At 38.7% G+C, this 20,998-nt stretch overlaps 2 protein-coding genes across 4 annotated transcripts in view; one reads left to right on the top strand and one right to left on the bottom strand.

The window, feature by feature from the left end:
- Nucleotides 1-16,664, top strand: part of HDGFL3 (HDGF like 3) — a 28,958-nt gene extending 12,294 nt beyond the window's left edge. Inside the window, exons 2-9 of one of the 2 annotated variants that reach the window (XR_011855007.1) lie at nt 507-583; nt 1,722-1,860; nt 4,009-4,020; nt 5,154-5,312; nt 6,036-6,179; nt 11,401-11,477; nt 13,112-13,157; nt 16,353-16,664. Coding sequence is in view for 1 of the 2 variants with exons in the window: in XM_072148333.1 (XP_072004434.1) it covers nt 507-583; nt 1,722-1,860; nt 4,009-4,020; nt 5,154-5,312; nt 6,036-6,179; nt 11,401-11,457 (588 nt within the window). In the remaining variant the exon portion in view is untranslated. Of the gene's footprint in view, nt 1-506; nt 584-1,721; nt 1,861-4,008; nt 4,021-5,153; nt 5,313-6,035; nt 6,180-11,400; nt 11,478-13,111 lie in introns of both variants that reach the window. The other variant, XM_072148333.1, reaches the window with a different exon arrangement.
- Nucleotides 16,665-18,481: 1,817 nt separating this feature from the next.
- Nucleotides 18,482-20,998, bottom strand: part of TM6SF1 (transmembrane 6 superfamily member 1) — a 28,383-nt gene continuing 25,866 nt past the window's right edge. For both annotated transcript variants that reach the window (XM_072148332.1, XM_072148330.1), the window contains exons 10-11: nt 20,718-20,837; nt 18,482-20,220 (exon numbers count right to left, since the gene is read on the bottom strand). In XM_072148332.1, coding sequence (XP_072004433.1) covers nt 20,029-20,220; nt 20,718-20,837 — 312 coding nt within the window. In that variant the 3' untranslated portion in view covers nt 18,482-20,028. The remainder of the gene's footprint in view (nt 20,221-20,717; nt 20,838-20,998) is intronic.

The following is a 20,998-nucleotide window of genomic DNA, read 5'->3' as shown; positions in this document are numbered from 1 at the left end:
ACGGCATGTTAAAATAAATAACATTACGGGAAAGTAAAATTTGTTACGCACAAAATAAGCCCTCACACAGGTCTGTACACAGAAAAATGAAAAAGTTATGGATTTTTGAAGTTGGAGAGCGAGAAATGAGCCGAAAAACCCTCCGTCCTTAAGGGGTTAAAGTCCTGTACCAGGTCTTCCAAGAGACCAACACATGGAAAACAGCTTCCATTGTGACCAAATGCACACTGGAATACACTCACTTTAATACACAAAAACCTTCATTTTCTCGCCAATTCAATAGTGACATTGTCACCGTATATTTTCCTGAATAGTTCCCATTGATTTATTCTTTCTGCTTCTCACCTTATCCCTACTGATACCCCACAAACTAGCCATTGCACCTGAGCCTCTCAGAACTACTGTTACCTTGAGGGTTGTAGCTTTATTTGTTTTACTACTTTGTTTTCTTATGCAATATATACATGGAAATAAAAAATGAAATAAAAGCTTATCAATGTTTACAGATTGATGAACTGCCGGAAGGAGCTGTGAAACCACCTGCAAACAAATTTCCAATCTTCTTCTTTGGTACCCATGAAACGTAGGTGTTTTTTTCTTATTCCTCTGAAATTAAATAAAGGGAGTCTACGAGCTCCCAATTCTCCTCTCAGTTAACGCTAGCATTATGTAGGGAACTATGTTTCTCAATGATCTATCATTTTAGTGATAATTCCAGGTTGTCCAGGATTTAAATAAAAACTATATATATGACGGGACGGGGGCTATAAATAAAGAAGAAACTTATACTCACCTCCTCTGGCACTTCCGTTCTCATTCGGCAGTGGTTGGGATGGCAGTGTCTGCCTCTGTAAAAAACAGAGCCCCAGCAGTTACATACTGCAAAGAAAAAATAGAGGTAGCCGGCACTCGTTGTAGGTAAGTATAAAAATATTCAAAAAGCTTTATTTAACAGGGATAAAACGCTGCATAGGGCAGTAGCATAGAAAAGAAAAAACAAGTGGAGCTGTTAAAAAGCGGTAATCAGACCTACGCGTTTCGGACGCTATGCATTCTGGTCCTTAGTCATGGTACATACTGCACCATGGGTGAACAGGAGCACCAGAAGGATAGGAGTATAAGATGTGCATCCTCAGCACTTCCCCCTCCCTCTGCTCTTCCTGACATAATCTCACCGATGAAGTTCCAGCACAGTGTAACAGCCTGAACACAGCCTGGATATAGCCTTTAGATCCCTCAGGCTCATCAGCATAATTTTTAAAGTTGATTTTAGAAGGAAGTAGGCCATGGATAGTAAATATGAGAAAATTAACACAGTCACAGTGACTGGATCTATGACACAATTTGAATATTAAATCCTGAATAGTTCAGGATTGAGCGCAGGATTTAATATTCAAATTGTGTCATAGATCCAGTCACTGTGACTGTGTTAATTTTCAAATTACAAGTAATTAGTAAATAAGCTCTTGCTAGCAGGGCCTCCAGGTATCGGACATTCATATGGGAGGTTCTGTGTGTTTCAGCTAATAGCACAGGCATAATAGGAAGTCTATAAAATTTTTGGGTAACGGGTGGAGATAAGTGTCATTAGTGGAACAACCCTTTGTAGTTCTTTTTCCAGAAACAGCACACTCAAAAAAATATAGAAATGATAAAAGAGAGTATTGTTAAATATTTTGTAAAGACATTAGATATAACATCTTATGTTTTTCTTATTTTAGTGCATTTTTGGGTCCAAAAGATCTGTTCCCTTACAAGGAATTTAAGGACAAGTTTGGAAAGTCAAACAAACGGAAAGGATTTAATGAAGGATTGTGGGAAATTGAAAACAACCCTGGAGTTAAATTTACCGGATACCAGGTACGCAGGCATTTATAGCAAAATAGCATGTATAAAGACTGCTGAGATCTTTGTGTAACATCTATTGTGGAAGGGAAAAATATAATGCTTGTACCTAAATAAAGTTTAGACAATGCTGTAGATTAACTAATCCTGCCTAATGGAAATCTAAAAATACACCCAACTCATCAGTGGCCCATGCTGGATAAAAATACTTCTAATAACAATGTTGTCCATCTTGATTCCACCGTTCAGATGACTTGCCTTGCGAAAGACTCTGCAGAGATAAATCAAACTGAGAGGCCAGCAGGGTCACATCATAAACTTCTATCTTGGGCTTCGTACCACCTAGAACCATTCTTCTGCGCTCAGTTTAAACCTACATCCACACATCCTGTACAGCTATACGGGACGCAGACAGTAATGTAGGGAGAGCATTCTATGAATAGTGCAGCACAACCTAAAGACATGGAGATACACTGTATGGGGAAAAGATCAGAGGTTATAGGATCAATTACAAAATCGAGGAAAGTAAAGTTAGCTCTTGGGTCCCACTACTGTACAGCCAAATATATATATTTATGTCACTTTCTAAAACATAGCTGACATAAATTTATTTCAATAGTAGCTTTCTATAGTCCGGGTGACCCTGTCAGTTATCTGCAGCCCATTTTAGTCACCCAATGCATTGGAAGTATACAAAAATAAGCTAGAGCATATGTTACATAATCTACTTGTATAACTATAGGAATACAAAGAAATGCTGAATATATAGAATAGTGCTGGTGCTCACCAGTAGATTTAACCGTTTGCCTACGGCAAGTCCATACACGCTCCCCCATTAATGAAATGCCCCGTAGCCTCCACAAGTGATGAAATGCCCCGTAGCCTCCACAAGTGATGAAATGCCCAGTAGCCTTCACAAGTAATGAAATGCCCAGTAGCCTTCACAAGTAATGAAATGCCCAGTAGCCTTCACAAGTAATGAAATGCCCAGTAGCCTCCACAAGTAATGAAATGCCCTGTAGCCTTCACAAGTAATGAAATGCCCCGTAGCCTTCACAAGTGATGAAATGCCCAGTAGCCTCCACAAGTAATGAAATGCCCCGTAGCCTCCACAAGTGAGGAAATGCCCCGTAGCCTCCACAAGTAATGAAATGCCCTGTAGCCTCCACAAGTAATGAAATGCCCCGTAGCCTTCACAAGTAATGAAATGCCCAGTAGCCTCCACAAGTAATGAAATGCCCAGTAGCCTCCACAAGTAATGAAATGCCCCGTAGCCTCCACAAGTAATGAAATGCCCAGTAGCCTCCACAAGTAATGAAATGCCCAGTAGCCTCCACAAGTAATGAAATGCCCAGTAGCCTCCACAAGTAATGAAATGCCCTGTAGCCTCCACAAGTAATGAAATGCCCAGTAGCCTTCACAAGTAATGAAATGCCCAGTAGCCTCCACAAGTAATGAAATGCCCAGTAGCCTCCACAAGTAATGAAATGCCCCGTAGCCTCCACAAGTGAGGAAATGCCCAGTAGCCTCCACAAGTAATGAAATGCCCCGTAGCCTCCACAAGTAATAAAATGCCCCGTAGCCTTCACAAGTAATGAAATGCCCAGTAGCCTCCACAAGTAATGAAATGCCCCGTAGCCTCCACAAGTAATGAAATGCCCCGTAGCCTCCACAAGTAATGAAATGCCCCGTAGCCTCCACAAGTAATGAAATGCCCCGTAGCCTCCACAAGTAATGAAATGCCCCGTAGCCTCCACAAGTAATGAAATGCCCCGTAGCCTCCACAAGTAATGAAATGCCCCGTAGCCTCCACAAGTAATGAAATGCCCAGTAGCCTCCACAAGTAATGAAATGCCCTACACCAGCCCCTTGTTATATATAAAAATAAATGTACCTGGTACTTACCTTGGCGCACCCTCTTGCTCCTCTTGTTTCTCATTTCATGTGTAATAGAGCTGGTAGAGACGCTTACGTACATTCTGCCTGCGCAGTGCACATGATGCGGCTGTGTTTGCCACCAATGACGTGACAAAGTGTACGCGGGCAGAGCGCATGGATGTATTTTTTTCTATACTTGAGTATATATGGTATATATTACAACGTTATAACATAGGAGTAAAAACAAGTAACGTTGGTAAATAATACTTATTTTTGTTTTTACAGATGCACCTGAAGGTGAGCACCATGAACTACAGAAAACAATACTGACTTTACAATGGAGAACAGTCATTTAACTGTGGAAGAGGTTCTAGAAAGCCCTAGAAAGCTGTGATTTGACATTAAATAGGTGCAGGTGGGAACACTCTCGGCAGGAGGTCTACCACAGATTCAAGAACTGATATCTACATTTCCCAGGATTATTAACTAGTCACTGAGACAAAGTTTTCCTTATTCCCACCTTAGAAATTGTATTTGCATATTTCCTTCCCAGATTACCTAGTGTCGCATGTTTGACCTTTAAGTCTTCACATGGCTTCAGAGGTGGGATTTCATGGCGAATTCTCCTTAAGGAGTTAGTTTCTTCCTTAATTTGTGTCTACACCCTTTCATCTAGCCAAATCAGTTACCTAACATCAAAACAGTGCTGTCCACAGTTGGGAGTCTGTTCCTTATCAAATAGATATACTGGTTTAGCTGTTATCCCACATTGTGTCACTAGGCTTCTTGAAGTTGTATTTGATGTAAAGGTAGCAGTGATACATGGTTTTCCTTAACCAACTTATTTACAAATGACCTTTCCAAAATTCCCAGTGGTACATGCATAGCCTTTAAATCTCCATACACTTGCATACAGGTAGCCTTTGATGGGAAATTCTCTTCTACTAGTTTAGTGTCTTCCATTAAAGCTAAATAGTCTTATAATGCACCAGATCTATATATCTGTGTTAGATGATAAATTTGACACATATTTCGACTTTCTAGTTCAGGTTGTGCAATTTATTAGTTGGCCTACTCTCCAACATAAACTGAGTCCTACCCCTCTGTCTAACACAGATAATAATTGTAGTGAAACTTGTACTATTGTTACTATTTATGCAAATTGCTCCACAATTCTGATGCATCTTAGGCCTTATGCACATGACCGGATTTGGAGTGCAGGTCCCATTCCTGCCTCTCTGCTGATGTTCAACCGAACCGCAGTCAGGGAATCCTGTCCCCCTATTTGCGGCCTGCATAATGCACTAAGTAATCATTTGCATGAAGCCTTAGATAGTAAGTCTGTCCATCTCTTTGCTTGTAAAAAAAACGCTTCAGTATGAAGCAGAATTGTGACTGGGAACAGATAATCTCATGTTTTCATTGTCTAGGCAATTCAACAGCAGAGCTCTTCAGAAACTGAAGGTGAAGGAGGAAATGCTGCAGATGGTAGCAGCGAAGAAGAGGGGGATCAGGTGGAAGAGGATGGAAAAGGCAAAAGAAAGAATGAAAAAGCCGGCTCCAAGAGGAAGAAGTCATATACTTCAAAGGTTATGTGCCTTAATGTAGTGATGTTTCAATTTATCTAATTTTTAGTGAGGGCTGGTGTTGCAGCAGGCACATAGCTCCTTGTCTCTGTGGTTTTTGGGTTACAAACACCTGAACCGTGTAGGGACTCGGTTTTGTTGCTTCATTGTACAACTATATTGTTAGAAACAAGTCCATGGCAATTGTAGAAAGTGGACAAATGCATGTTGTGGCTTCTCCCACCATGTGCCCAAATGAAAAAAAAACATACAATTTCTGAAGAGTCTGAAGATAATTTAGTAGGAACCTGTAAATCAATATCAGTATTTTACTATTATTCTGTTTTTGATAGTTATGTCTATTACTGCCTAAACAGATATACCAAAAGCATGTTTCTAGGTACTAAAGAACTGAAGAAGTGGTATCAGAAGTTATGTCCCCCCTGCAGCCTCTTAAAGTGACTCATCTCAGGCAAATGTGGCTCTTCTCACATAAAAAGTTAATCCTAGAAAAGACATTTCAAACCCTACATGAGGATGCTGGTAATGTAATGGGGTAAAATCTGGTGACAGATTCCCTTCTAAACTTTAGAAGCATGAAATTTCTATTAATAATGACATTTATGACCAAAGATCAGTGTGGAGGCTGCAGTGTAGCTGTGGACATACAGTATATGTATATTATACAGTATATGTATATTAAGTACACTGAAATAATTAGTTAACACTTTGTGTATTTCATTTTAGAAACCATCTAAGCTTTCCCGGAAATCTTCAGGAGACGAAGGAGAAAAAGACAGCAAAGATGACGAAAATAAGAGTGGGTCAGAGGCTGGTGATGCAGATAATGACACAAGAAATGCATCAGAAGTGCAGAAAAGCAGTGCAGGGGTATGAGTGCATATGTATACAGCATATTAAAGCAAATACCAGCAATGATTTCAGACAAATTTTGCAGTGTAAGCACACAGAAGTGACTGGCTACACTTTTTAGACTAAAAGGTTTTTTTTTTTTTTGCTAGGAATTATATACCATTAATTGGAATAATTGAAAAGTCATGCATTTCAGGAACGCATAAATACTTATTATTATTATTACATTTTTATTTTTTATTAATATTTTAATATATTGATTATTTAATATTTCCAGTATACAATCAAAATGCATACCCTCAGCCACATTCACACTATTGAGGCCTGTGTAAATCAGTCACGGTGAAGTGAGTACATGGTATCTCACCGCACCGAGATGAGTGGCCACGGCGCAAGATATAGGGCATGTCCTATATTTGTGCCAATAGTGTTTCAAAGGGGAGGGTAGAGGAGCCCTCATTCCCCCTCCCTTCTTTACCCGTCCCTGTGCTCACCCAGGATCCGGACACGGGTGAGTACACGGCGTTGGAATGTAGCCTAATAGTATACACATTTGTTTTTGGAAATCTCCACAGTTTGCTAACATTAATTTTAGGAACATTTGTGACCACTGTCTCATTTACTGCTGTTAGACAAAAGGAAATAGGATCAGGCCAAGCTGCGGTTACTCCATTGACAAGTGAACCAGTGTGGCTACCACCCAGCGAACTGACATTAGCCCCAGTCTTGTGGATAGGAGAAAATGTATACAGTTTTTATCTAGAGCAGTGGAGGAGAACCTATAACACAAGCCAGTGACAGAGTTCACCAAATGGGACTCAAATAATCTTCCTGCAGTTTCAGGCAAATCAAGATATGCTGCTCTCAGAGTTATTTTAAAGCGGACAGATTATCTTTGGAGGTCCTCTTACTGGCCCCACAAGTCTTCCTGTACAGCAGAAACTTTATAGCTACAATGATAATCCAAATTTCCCCCCCTTCCTTCATCTATTGGTGTCCTCAGTAGGACGATACAATTGATAGTTTTGGCAGAACAGTTATCAATAAATTACTGCTTAAATTTCTGTGATGGTACTTTGCAATAAATAAATCAGTTTTTGCTGTAGTTTTGACACTCATCACAATCACTGATCTAGAGTCCAGTCCAGGGAAATATAGTCTAGTGTATGTATTACAGTATTGCACTTGGCACAGGGATGAATGGCAGTGCAGTAGAAAAGTGCATATCTGTAGGGAATAGTAAGGGGGAAGGAACACATAGAGCATAGTCCATTACAGGAGATTCATGTTCATGTGTGGGAATCCGACACAGGAAGACCTGCACCACTATAGTCTGGACTGAGTTTATGGTCGTATCCAGGGACAACTAGATTACACAGCATCACGACTGATAGAGAAAGGTTAGAATTATATCTGTTAAATGCTGTATTTTTGTTAATGACATCACATTACAGAATATGTTATCTTGCCATTCTGAGTCTTATTAAGAATTTTTGGGAATACCCCTTTAAAGTACAAGAAACAACGTAAGGATTCACAGCTATCTTGTCTTTTCAGTGTTACTGTTTTGTACAGTTGTAGATACCTTTTTTAATTCAGTGGATGTCTGTGGGTAAGGGATAAATGCAAAACGTTTCTAGACCTATTTCTCTGAAACTGGCATTTTGGCAAGAGAATATAAGAGAATACAAGAGAATATAACAAAAAAAAATACCAAAGGTATTGCTGTTAATTCTTGCCTAAACTGAATTAATTGCCATAATTTCAGCAAATAGAGACATTTTTACCCCTCCATAAGTGATGGTTTTTATTTTAAACAGAGTGGATCTTTGTTCTCATTTTAAAGATATAGGGATAGAGTATTGTGTCTTCACTAAAACATATTCATTATTTTGTATCATAGTTGTTTTGTTGACATATTACTTCCCTTAGTTTTTCAAAGAAAAAGGAAAAAGAGAAGGTGCATGTGAGGTCCAGTAGGTAAATGTCACTGTTACCATTTTTTAATTCTAAAAGTTTTTATTAAAATTTTTATAAACAAACAGATGAATAAAGTATAAGTAAGGGGATACATTAATAAAGGATTATGTTGAATTTCACAAATCCAAAGGCAGAAAAGGTAGGCTAATAAGTATACTGAGACATCAATACTCCAGAATTGCATACAGAAGAAAAACATACAGTGTAATCAACCAATAATACTGGCAGACTGGCCTCCAGTTTTTCTGGTAATTATTATCCAGGAGATCCTAGGTTTTTCCAGGTCACTGATGGAAGGTTTCTCCCATGAGCGCACTATTGCTATCTTAGCTGCTAGAAAACATAAATAGATCCAGCGATTGATGAGTTTTGAGAACCCAGGTATCCATCACCCCAGGAGAGCCTCCCATAGTGACATCTGTAATATTATAGATTGCTGAATATACCTGTATCCAAAAATTATGCAGTTTCATACAGGTCCACCAGTTCTGGATAAGGAAACCCACCTGACCACAACCCCTAAAATAGAGAGCTGAAGAGTCAGGGAACATATGGGAAAATCTCTGGGGAGCCAGATACCAGCACATCAAAACTTTTTAAACAGCCTCCACCCATAAACGAATAATAAATCAGATGGGATCTAATAACTATGTTATGTGATTCAAGGTAAAATTATTTCAAAGGCAGACAAATAGGGCTGTCCATTAAACTTTTCTTACAAGATCTGTCACATCTGCTTACAGTTTATAAGATATATTAAACTACAAAAAAGTATTTTAACCCCTTAAGGATGCTGGGTTTTTTACTCATTTCTCACTCTCCACCTTAAAAAAAACATTATTTTTCATTTCCCCATGTACAGAGCAGTGTGAGGGCTTATTTTCTGTGCAACAAATTTGGCTTTTCAGCGATGTTATTTATTATTCCTTGCCGTGTACTAGGAAGCTGGAAAAAAATTCCAAATGTGAATTTGGCAAAAAAAAATGCATTTGCGTCACTTTCTTTTTGGCTCACTTTTTATGACTTTCACTGTGTGCTCCAAATAACACATCTGCTTTATTTGGTTCGGTGAAATCACGGTGATACCAAATTTATATAGGTTTTATTGTGTTTAAATACATTTTCAAAAATTCAACAAATACCTTCTGACGATGATAACTTTTCTGACAATGATAACTTTTTCATACTTTGGTGTACAGAGTAAGGTGTCATTGTTTGATAAATGAGCTGACGTTTTCGATTCTACCATTTTGAGGACTGTGCAACAATTTGATCACTTTTTATTACATTTTTTATGTGATGTAAAACGATGTAAAAGGGGCGTTTCAGATATTTGGGGGCTATTTTCCATTTTGTGGTTTACCGCCGGCAATAACCGTTTTTATATTTTTGGGATTTTTGGGATTTTGGGATGCGGCGATACCCACCGTGTTTGTGATTTTTACTGTTTATTATGTTTATATCAGTTTCAGGGAAAGGGGGATGATTAGAACTTTTAGGTTTTTAAATTATTATTTTTTTAAACTTTTTTTTTACTATGTACTAATTTTACTGCAGATCCTACCATATACTGCAATACAACTGTATTGCAGTATATGGCATTTTTACACAGTATTCATTACAATGAGCCACTGGCAGAAACCAGACAGCCTAGGGTCTGCTGAAGACCCGAAGCTGTCATGGCACAGGTGCAGGTATCTTCCTGCAGTCCCAGACAGCCCGGTACTTGCTGTTCTTAGTGCTATTTTAAAATGACAGGGCTGCCTGGGACTACTGCAGGAGTGGGAAGGTGTGGACAGATCTGGATTACCATTAGAGCTCCTGCTCTGGCCCGGACAATTTTTCCTGTTGATGGGAGCCTGGAGGGAAGCTACAATGATCATCCAAATTTCTTCTATTTTCTGCTTTATTGGTGTCCTCAGGGTGCTGATATGAATGAAAGCTGTGACAGAGAAGGGAGTATAAGTTACTAATTACATTTCTGTATTGGCACTTTGCGATAAATTAGTGGGCCTTGGTTGTAGTTTGGGCACTTGGTCTCTAAAAGGTTCGCCATCACTGCCCTAGGGGTCTAAGAAATTGTAAAAAATTAAAAAAAAGTTAAAAAAATTATATTTTAAAAAAAAAACTTTCCCTAGATGTCACATAAATAAACAGTAAAAATCATAAACATGTTAGGTATTGCTGCATTCCAAAATGTCCGATCTATCAAAATATAATAACGTTTTTTCACAGCGCTTAACCGCGTAACGGAAAATAGCGCCCAAAGTCGAAAATACCACAGTACAGCCCGTAAAGTCTTCTGGTAGCATTGAAAACGTCATCAAAAGTTGAAAAAAATTAAACCACACACACCAGAATATGAAAAGGTTATTAGCGCCAAAAATGGCGAAATAAATACTTTTTTTTTTGTACAGGAGGTTTTAATTTTTGTAAATGAATGAAAACATAAAACCTATACAAATTTGGTATCCCCATGATCGCACCAACCCAAAGAATGAAGTAGACATGTCATTTGGGGAGCACAGTGAAAGCCATAAAATCCAAGCCCACAAGAAAATGGCGCAGTTGCGTTTTTTCACCAATTTCACTGCATTTGTAATTTTTTTCCTGCTTCCCTGTACATGGCATGGAATTTTAAATACAATTACTATTAAGTGTAACTTATTATGCAGAAAACAAGCCCGGATACAGCTCTTTACCTGAAAAAATAAAAAAGTTATGTATTTTTAAAGGTTGGGATTAAAAAATGGAAACGCAAAAATGCAAAAGGGCCTTGGCGTTAAAGCAATAACTTATATTAACATTTACTTGCCTCCCTACCGGCTTGTTTCCTGTGTCTCAGGGGCATGTTCAGCCCCTGAGTCCCTCTCTCCCTAACTCCCTCCTCAAATGCTCATCTGTGAGTTTGAAAAAACAACCCTCCTCCTCCCAGTCACTCCTTGTCCCACCTCTGCTTCCTCCTCTTGCAGATACAGTGGAGATGTACTTGCATGAGGTGTCTGGGAGGAGGAGGGTTTTTCCATGGGGACATTAAGGAGGCTCAAAAAGGGTGCCTGGTGACAGGTTCCCTTTAATGTGTGAGCCAAACTCAGCCTTTCAGGTGTCTACAGCAGTTGTTCTAGTGTATGTAAGATCGTTCTTGGCCGTGTATGACTGTGAGGCAGGATCAGCCTCATACTATATCCAATATGAATAGTACACATTGCCATCTTGGACAAAAGGTTTTTATACAAGGTCTTCTGTGATTTTCTTGCAGAATGTATATGCAAGAGGTGGGGGCCGTAAAAAATGCACAGATGCTAAAGAGAAATGATAGATCTTAGTGGCACACAGGTGAGCATACAGTCATTTACTATGTGATTTGCACACATGTACTGCAAGAACTATAATACATCCTGTAATGCATTGCTAAATAATACATTTTCTTGTCAGCATTTTAGAAAACAAAATAACTTTTACACACTGAAATTCCTGCACCAGAGTCTACATATAGGAGGAAAATTCACTGAAAAGCTGATTGCTTGATTATTAGAATTTAACATACTAAGGGTGATGCCACACATGGCGTTTTGTCAGGTTTTACCAATTATCTTAATTAAAACTGGTCAAAAACGTATGCGTTTTTGGACGGACTGCTTAAAAACACGGACCAAAAATGGGTTTGAAAATCCATGTGTGGCATCACCCTCAAGCTGAATAAAATTAATCACATTTTTTAGCACATGAAAGCAAGAAAATACCAACTTCTTTAAATATATTAATATGTGCATTACATGTTCCCATAGTCTATGCAGCAAGTATCTTATTTGCAAATTCGCCAATAAAAATTGACATCAATTTACAGTATTTTATGTAGTAGCTGTACCTGATGCTTTGCTTGTTATTGTATACACTGGCACTTGTACACTTGTATACAGTAGGTCGCTCTCTGGTTCCTAAATGTTTCATCATAATTATTAATATCTAAAGTAATTATTAAGCAATAATATCACAACCATATCACTGGCCCTTAAATGTGTTTACTTGGCTCATACAATATAACTAATGTTATACCATTTAACTCTGATAGATGGCACACAAGAAGCAATGTTTGCTCTCCTGGGTGATAGCTAGTTGCTTTCTTTTTCCCAAAAAATTACTTGACTAAGGAAGAAAAACAGTAACCCCCCACTTGACCATTAAGACATGATAAATGTTAAACAGTCATGAATAAAAAGAAAGTACATTCTCTTTGAATTTTATGCATTTTATTAGGAAATTTTATTTACCAGTATCCGTATTTATTCATCAAACAAAAAAAAAGCAAAATCATGTGACAAACGTATGGATTTCTGGAATTAAAAAACTAGACATTGCTTTGGGGATAAAAACTAATAAAGAGCTGATACTCACCTCCTCTGGTGCACCCATTTAGCCTCAGTCCCACAAGCCACTGCTCGCCTCTCTTGGTATACAGAGGTTGACGGTGACTTCACATTGACAGCTGCCTGCCTGCTGTAGCCTAAAAATCATGCTGTAGCAGGAGCGTGGCTGCCTTTGCTGCATCACTGCTGACTCCATTTGGAGTGGAGGTGGTGAAATAATTGTAATTCCTGGCAGTTCACGAGGAAGTGCAGTTATTTCCAGACTTATATGTAAAATAAAATGTTGTTGTACAAGCCCTGATAAATGTCCCCCATAGAATTCAAAGATGGTCGTATCTAAGGACACAGTCTTGTTTCTAAGGGACCAAAGGACTACATTTATGAGAAATTATCTTCACACATGTAAAAAGAAATTTTAATAACATCTAATTGAAGAAATGTGTATATATGGCAGATTAATCAAACTGCCCAAATGAGAATACCCCTTTAAGGCAGAGCCTTGTCACTATATTACTGATAAAGAGAGATCTATATACTGTACAGATAGGGAGTGTTTCTGTTGTAATTGACTTAAACTAACATGCTGATTTTTCTTTTTTGCAGACTTAACTAAGTGCAGCATACTGTGAGAAGAGGTCCATATTTCGCAGTTTAGTATTCTTGGATTTGATATGGCTCGAATACATTTAATTATTGCCACCAAGAATTTGTCAGTTTGTATGCATTATATCACGTTCCTGTTTGTTGTCTTTGCTGGCATCAGAAGTGTTTCTCCTGCAAGGGGCAGCATTTTTCTTTTCCATTATTCTGTTGCATGATGTTGCCCTTTAAACAAGCTAACATTATGTTTCCACAGATGTCAATGTGTTATTTCTAAATGGGGAAAAAGTTAATTATAATACAGCAACAAATGTAGACCACATTGATAAATACCCAGATCACCCATTAACATTCTGTTTCTGGAAAACTTCTTTAATCATTCTGCCTTCTAATTCAAGGCCTGTATATCCTTTACCGGAGAATAATGGGTGGATCAATGTATCTTTCTTCTTTACAACTATATACAAGTATGTAAGATGCTATAATAATGCCCAAGTGAAACTCCTTTGTACATTCTTAGTACAAGTTGTATGGCAGCTTTTAATCATCATATTGATAGGAGGAGTATTCTCAATAACTGTATAGAAAAGCCCTCATATTCCAGAGAAAAATGCAAAAGCTGATAAAGGGAATTTCAATAATTGTATGTTTTCTTAGTTCTGATATTCATGCGATACTATGTAACTTGCTTGTTGTTTACTTTTTTATGTAATTGTGTTAATGACATCCAGAAGCATTCTGAGGTTGTATAGCAAACTGGAACAAATATGAAACAAATATCTCCATTGGATTGTCAACCCTGTGTGCTCACTAGGTTGCTGCAAAAATACACTATTTCTTCTGCACATCATTATGATAAATGTAGTTTTACATACTACAATAAAAGAAAGATTCATGTGGGTGTCTGCAAAAAAAGTTACTTAGGATATGGCTCAGTATGGGAGCATTATAGAGTTAGTGACTACACCTGGTTATTTGGTCTAGGAAAACCTTTCAGGCTTCGTTCACACTTAGCATTTACATTGGGGCAGATTTATCAAGCAGTCTGAAAGTCAGAATATTTCCAATTGCCCATGGCAACCAATCACAGCTCCCCTTTAAAATATTCATGAGCACTGGTGAAATTAAAGCTGAGCTGTGATTGGTTGCCATGGGCAACTGGAAATATTCTGACTTTCAGACTGCTTGATAAATCTGCCCCATTGTGTTTTGTATTTACCTAATACAACAGCTGAGGAAAATTGCCTATTAACCTGTTAACATGAGTGTTTACAGAATGAATTCATTAACACAATGTTAACACATTTGTTCATATATTGTTAGCAACATGTTTGCATTAACAAAGTGTTAACATCACATTAACATTGTGTTTTAATGCACATATTGACATCAATTTAATTAGGCAAATCTCCTTTTCTCAGCTGTTGTATTGCACCACGTATGAATGTAGCCTCACAAAAACATTGAAAACCATTGAAAACCAATAAATATATGCTGCTACTTAGCAGAGCTATATTAGAGCCATTTAAAAATCCCCCCCCCCCATCACCTTGTTTACAACCGATAAACTAATGCCGTAAACAATGTAATGTCTTACAGAGAACCTGTATCAGTGTTAGGGCGGCTCCAGACCAGCGTATACAGTCTATAGACTGAATATTGCAGCAGGACCCGGACTTAGAGACTCATAGTTATGTATGGCGCTATGGTCCCATACTGGAAGTATGATTACAGGATTACAATATGGATTGTAGTCTTTCAGAGAGCTATTGACTCCTATGGTCCATATTGGCTGAAGCTAGCCTAATGCATCACCTTTACAGATAAATGTGTTACTGCAAATGATGTGTTATATGGATGATAGCTATGTGAAGCACGCTGCATAGAGACATGTGTTTGTGTGTGGATAGGAACAAGACAGCACTGCAGTATGAATGCAGCTATCTCCATATTAGGTGGGAGTGATTGACAATAAGTACATTATCAGTTCTTCCTATGGGAAATCCTTAAAGGACATCTACCACTCGTGTACTTATGTTAGATGTGTACACACGTGTAAAGAGAAAATTGCTCTATAGAAAATAGAACATAAGCTAATGATCTATAGCAGATTAGCCACACACTGCCTCTCAGTATAACAGATAAGGACCGAAAAAGAGGAACAAGAGGAAAGGGAATCAAGGCTCCACACAGCAGGTTTTTCATATTCCCGCTGTGTGGAGCCTTGATTCCCTTTCCTCTTGTTCCTTTTATGTTAGATGTGTCCTAATAAGTTCCAGAGGGATTTCTTTTATTATAACTCTATATGCTGTGATTGCCGAAATATAGAGTACTGCTATTAAACTGGGGTGCTCAGGCTACGTTACCCGAGCGCCTCAAGAAGGCTTGTATTTTAATTTATGCACTCTCCGTTTAGCGCTAGCGGTTCCGTGCTCTTTGTGGGAGGGGCGGGGGTAACGTAGCCTGAGCACCCCGGGTAGTTAGCATAAGTTTTATAACTCTAGATTTCTGCAATCACAGCTTGTAGAGGTATAATAAAAGGAAGTGCTCAGGAACATCTTATTAGGACACATCTAATATAAGTAAACCGATGGTGGATGTCATTTAAGAGATAAAATTGAGGAACATATTTCAGAAAGACAGCAATGTACATGTATACATTCTAGTGCTTCATAACAATATATTTCTTCTATTATATATATTCCTTCAAATAAAGAATAATGGAAGGGGTGTAACACTCTCGTCAGACCTACATGAATGTATTCTAATGTTTATGGATAAACTCAATGGAGCCCCATGTTTTATATCCGATCTACAATACTACAACATATTATAGTGGGTCTTATTGGAATCACTGACAGTCACTCAGTTTGCTTCATGTAATATCACTAGCACAAATAGTAGCAGTCTTTTCTGTTGTTGCTCTTTATCTGCCGCAATCCTTCCATAAGCTAAAAGTTCCAAGAAGGAGATTTTTTGGAGATGCTGTTTTAAGGCATAATGGATGGAATAGGCTTTCTTTATGTAAAGTATGTGTCATGACATTATATACTTCCCCCGGCAATGTAGGAGTTACAGTAGAAGACAGAATTATGTTCTATCAGGCTGGATTTATAATACTAATATTAGCCATTCCAGAATGTATTTCCTTGTGAACAATAATGTTGCTATTGTGATAATAGATTTTATTTATTTTATTGCAGTTTTTTGTGAAAACATTTTCTTTACATTTGTTTCTCTCTAGCGCATCTTTGACATTTCCAGTGTTTGTAGTTGAAACACATCTCGTATACCGTTGTATTGCTGTTTTTACAAAATGAACACTCCTGATATATACGTTGGAAGTTATGGTTAAGATTGTGAAGAAGGAAACAGGTCACACAAGTTAATTTACAATATATGTTACATGATTATTAAAAGATAAACTTCTGTAAAGTTGGTGTTGGTTCTAATTACAGACAATAATAATTGTGTATGAAGCATATTATATCAACGGAAGTGTTACCGGCAGGAGAAGGTCTGTTATAATTCAGTAATAAAGACGCAAAAAAAGTTACTCGCTTGTCATAGGTCTCATGTTATATGTCTGTCTTATGAGAACAGAGACAGTCACTGGTGTAATATTAAATAGACATTATGGGGGAGATTTATCAAAGGTGTCTGAGAGCAAAGCTGTTCTAGTTGCCCATGGCAAAGTTGAGCATTCTTTCATCAATTTCAACGTATTTTTTTCCTGCTACACAGTATATTGCATGAAAATTTAAAGACGGACACTAAGAACATCTCTATACACGGAATAATAAAAAAGTTATGGATTTTGAAAGGAGAACAAAAAACTGAAACAAAAAAAGAGCATCAGTGGTTAGGTAATTATTATTCATATCTATGGGAGTTACAGGCTGTCTAAGTAACTTCAGGAATGTCTTAAAACCCTTTCCTACCGCTGTATGACTTTATACTGCTTAGAGCAGTGATGGCAAACCTTTTAGAGGCCGAGTGCCCAAACTACAACAAAGACCCGCTTATTTATCGCAAAGTGCCAGCACAGAAATGTAATTTGTGATTTATACTCCTTCTCTGTCACAGTTTTCATTGATACCAGCACAAACACCAATAAAGCAGAAAATAGTCCCAGGTATTGCTGTCACTTTAAAATAGCTCTGTGCACAGCAAGTCCTGGTCTGTCTGGGACTGCAGGAAGATACCTGGAGTCATCTCTGGTGATGGCCGAGTGCCCACAGAAAGGGCTCTGAGTGCCACCTCTGGCACCAGTGCCATAGGTTAGCCATCACTGGCTTAGAGGAATGATGTTAAAGGGGTATTCCAGGAATAAGCATAATTAATATTCCAATGGGTCATTAAAATATAAGCTAATTTGTAATAATTAAAATTTTGCTCCCCTTAGCAGAAAAATGCTAGGGACATGCTGAGGGACACATTTGCATGAGACTGCATGCAAGAGGCTGGGAAGGGAGGGGGATTGCATTTACATGGGACTATGTTAGAAAGGGAGGAGAGTGTGTTTTTTTTTTTTTTTTTTTTTACATAGGATTGTATTTTGCAGGGAAGAAATGGTTTTTTCATGGATTTACATGGCGGCACTCAGCACATGGTAGGTCGTACTTATGTAGGGGGTGATCAAGCGCTGTCGCATGGTACACAAGTATGTGATGCATCCAGTATGGCCAGTGTTGTGGTGAGACCCGTCTCTGTGGGGCAATGTGCAATGATGGAAGGTACACATCATTACTATGGTAACAGAGCAGGACAGTCTGTTACATCATCACTGGGAGAAGAGAGGGAAGAGCGGTTACTGAGAACTGAGGGCTTATGGGAGTTGCAGTATCCTGTGGTGGCCATCTTGGCCCTAAAATTTTGTGAATCATAAAGGAAAACGATTTAATTGTCTTTTTAATTGTTTTTTTTACCATTTTTAAATAACATAATAATGGGGAAAAGTTTTACCTCTTTTCCTTCAATACTAATTGCATAAACCCATAGTCTAATAATGTAATAGATATTTTGCAGTTAAATAGGCCCATTGATAAAACAAAAAAATGGCCTGGTAAGGAAGAGGGGTAAACACTCCGTTAACAAAGTGGTTAAGGAGTAACTAAACCTAATAACATTTTTTAATGTTATTTCAGAAATGAACAGAGCAGAGAGGCTAACAATTAACGTTTCCATACCTAGAGCACATTTCCCTTGATGATTCATCTCTGTAAAGAGATTATATTATCCAGGCATTGTCTGTACAGAGCTAAGTCATTAGATACTTTATCAGGTTCCTTTATCTCTCAGCTGTCAGGGGATACAGGACAGAAAGCTGATTTACACAAACTGATGAAATCATGGTGAAAAGCAAGGAATAAAGATGGACACAGTAACACATTTATTTAACAAGTATATCACAAACTTTACTATTATCATCTGCTCTATTAATTTACACATTTTTGTTGCAGCTTTAGTTAGGCTTTAATTTAAATTAATCTCTAAGAACTTACAGAAACAGGATACAACAGCCATTTTTTGGCTGTTTCTACAACTCAGCAGCTGAGATGGGAATAACGCTTTAAAGCGAAACTATCACCAGGAATGTCATTTATTGCTAGTGCATTCTGAATACTGCCAGTACTTTATAAACCTTTATTTCACATTACCTGGCTCCCTGCAGCAGCATGTGGTGAGTCCCGAGTTCAGGCTGCAGCAACCTGTGTGCCTATGTCTCAAGTCTCCTCTCCTCCACACACATCCAGCTCCCTCTGTCCCTGGTGTAGAGGCGAGGAAGAACGTGTGAGGGGACTGAGACTAAGGGTACATACACACAGCCGTATACCCGCCCACTGGAGGGGAGGAGGAGGTGACCCCTCCATGGAGAAAAGCGGTGCACAGATGACCACAGATGGCCATCTAAATCTACCCTTAGGCACACAAATACTCAGCACATGCTGCTGACGGAGCCAGGTAATGTGAAATAAAGGTCTATAAATAGGAGCAGCGTTCTGAATGCTGACAAAGGCATTTTTAAAATCATCGTATGCAATGGCTATTGGAACCTTTCACCAGCTAAAAATCACATTCCTGGGGACAGTTTCACTTTAAACATTACAAAGATTATCATAGCTTACAGAATGTGTGATGTAATAAAATTATATTTCCTTCTCTGGAGTCCTCCCGTTTCTGTGTCACACTCCCTGAATCAGAAGAGTTGTCATCGCATGTAGTGTGCACCTGACAGGTTGTGCGACTAAAGACTGTCTTATTCTAAGGGATCATGATGTTGACCAAAGCTCTGCACAGTGATTGGGGCCTCGAGAGGTAAATATGTTTTTTTTTTGTTGCATATTTTTAAAAACTTACACTTTCCTTAAAAAAAAAAGGATAACTTTTTTTATGTAGTATCCTTAGTTAAATGTCTGGTGGTCAGAATCCAAAACAGCAAAGTGGTGGAGCTGAGGTGCAATGCCTGTACAGGAACATAGGTCTGTACTGTAGCAGGGGCTGTTCCTAGTACTACCTAAAAGAGTTTGAGGGTCTGTTCACCTTGTCTGTGTATACCATGCACTGTGCAGTGTTCTGATTCACATGTATTAGATGCATATGAACAAGTCCTGGAGAAGATAATTGAAGATAAGATTGTCGCCTCATCACTTCTGTAACAGTGCTGTAACCTACTATGTACACAGAGGAGTCAGAAACGTGCACATGGCTATCACAAGAGATACATTCATCATAGAGTAGGAGGCATTTATATGCATGTGGCTGCTCTTCATCTTGCTAGAAGGTTATGATAGTGATAACTCTAATGCTTAGTTATAATGGGTGGTAGAAGATTTCTGCAGAATCCTGACAATGGAAGAAATAGAAATCACACACTTCTAAGCCTGTAAATGTCCATGACAGCAGTGTCCTTTTACCATTCATTTAGATTTGGCCCCAGGTTTCATCTTTAGAAAAAATTCTGGCTGGTTGACACAGCGATGAGCTAAAATTTGTGGACAAATCCCAAAAAGTAAATTTGCAATTAAAACCAAAAGTCTTGCCTCCTCAGGAACGCGATAGATGTAGGGAGTCCTTGCATGAAGAGATGCACCAATGTGAGAAAACTGTGCCTACAAGGTGGAGAGGAAGTGGAGTCATCAGTACCCTCATGGCTACCAGCCAGAGCCCTTGTTCTCGCTGATTCCCCGCTCTGGTGATCTTGGTGCGTGGATAGTTATGGCATCCAAGCATCAGATCAGTGGTGCACATTGTGGAGTGAGTAACGTGCCTGCCTCCCTAGACCATGGCAAGGGAAAGAAAAATCTATTGCTGCTAAAATGAGGAGTGAAAGAATTTATGAGGGAGGATATATAGAGGCTTGTACTGGCACACAGACAGGAATTGTAACTAGGAGCGGATGGGCGTTATATCTCTGGTTATAGCAGGACCTGGTGTACAATTGTCAGGCCATGCGGCTGTCCACTAGATAAACTCAGAAGCTGGACCCTGTACATATATCTAGTGCAAGCAAAGGGTGGGGGGGGGGTATCATCAAGCACTGGCACGCAATACGCGTTTGTTTGATAAATCCCCCCACTATATTCTATTAATATTATATTCCCATTACCTGAGCCAAGCCACCAGCATTTATAAGGGTTAAATCTGGCATCCATGTGCATCCAGGAACAAGGAGACCATACAGAGTGATGAGATTGTAAGGGACACAATAGAACATATATACCAGCATCTGCAAAATAAACACAGAAAGATATAGTAGTCTACAAACACAGTGGAGCCATAAAGCCAGGGGCAAATACAGGGGTAGCAGCCATAGAAGCTGCTACAGGACCCGCAGTGTCAAGGGGCCTGGTCACACAACCTTCCAAAAATATTTAAGAATGGAGGATG

Source organism: Engystomops pustulosus, chromosome 4 (genome assembly GCF_040894005.1).
Source record: "Engystomops pustulosus chromosome 4, aEngPut4.maternal, whole genome shotgun sequence".
Lineage (NCBI taxonomy): Eukaryota > Metazoa > Chordata > Amphibia > Anura > Leptodactylidae > Engystomops > Engystomops pustulosus.
Note: the sequence above shows the minus strand (reverse complement) of the source record. Positions and strands in the feature narration are given on the sequence as shown.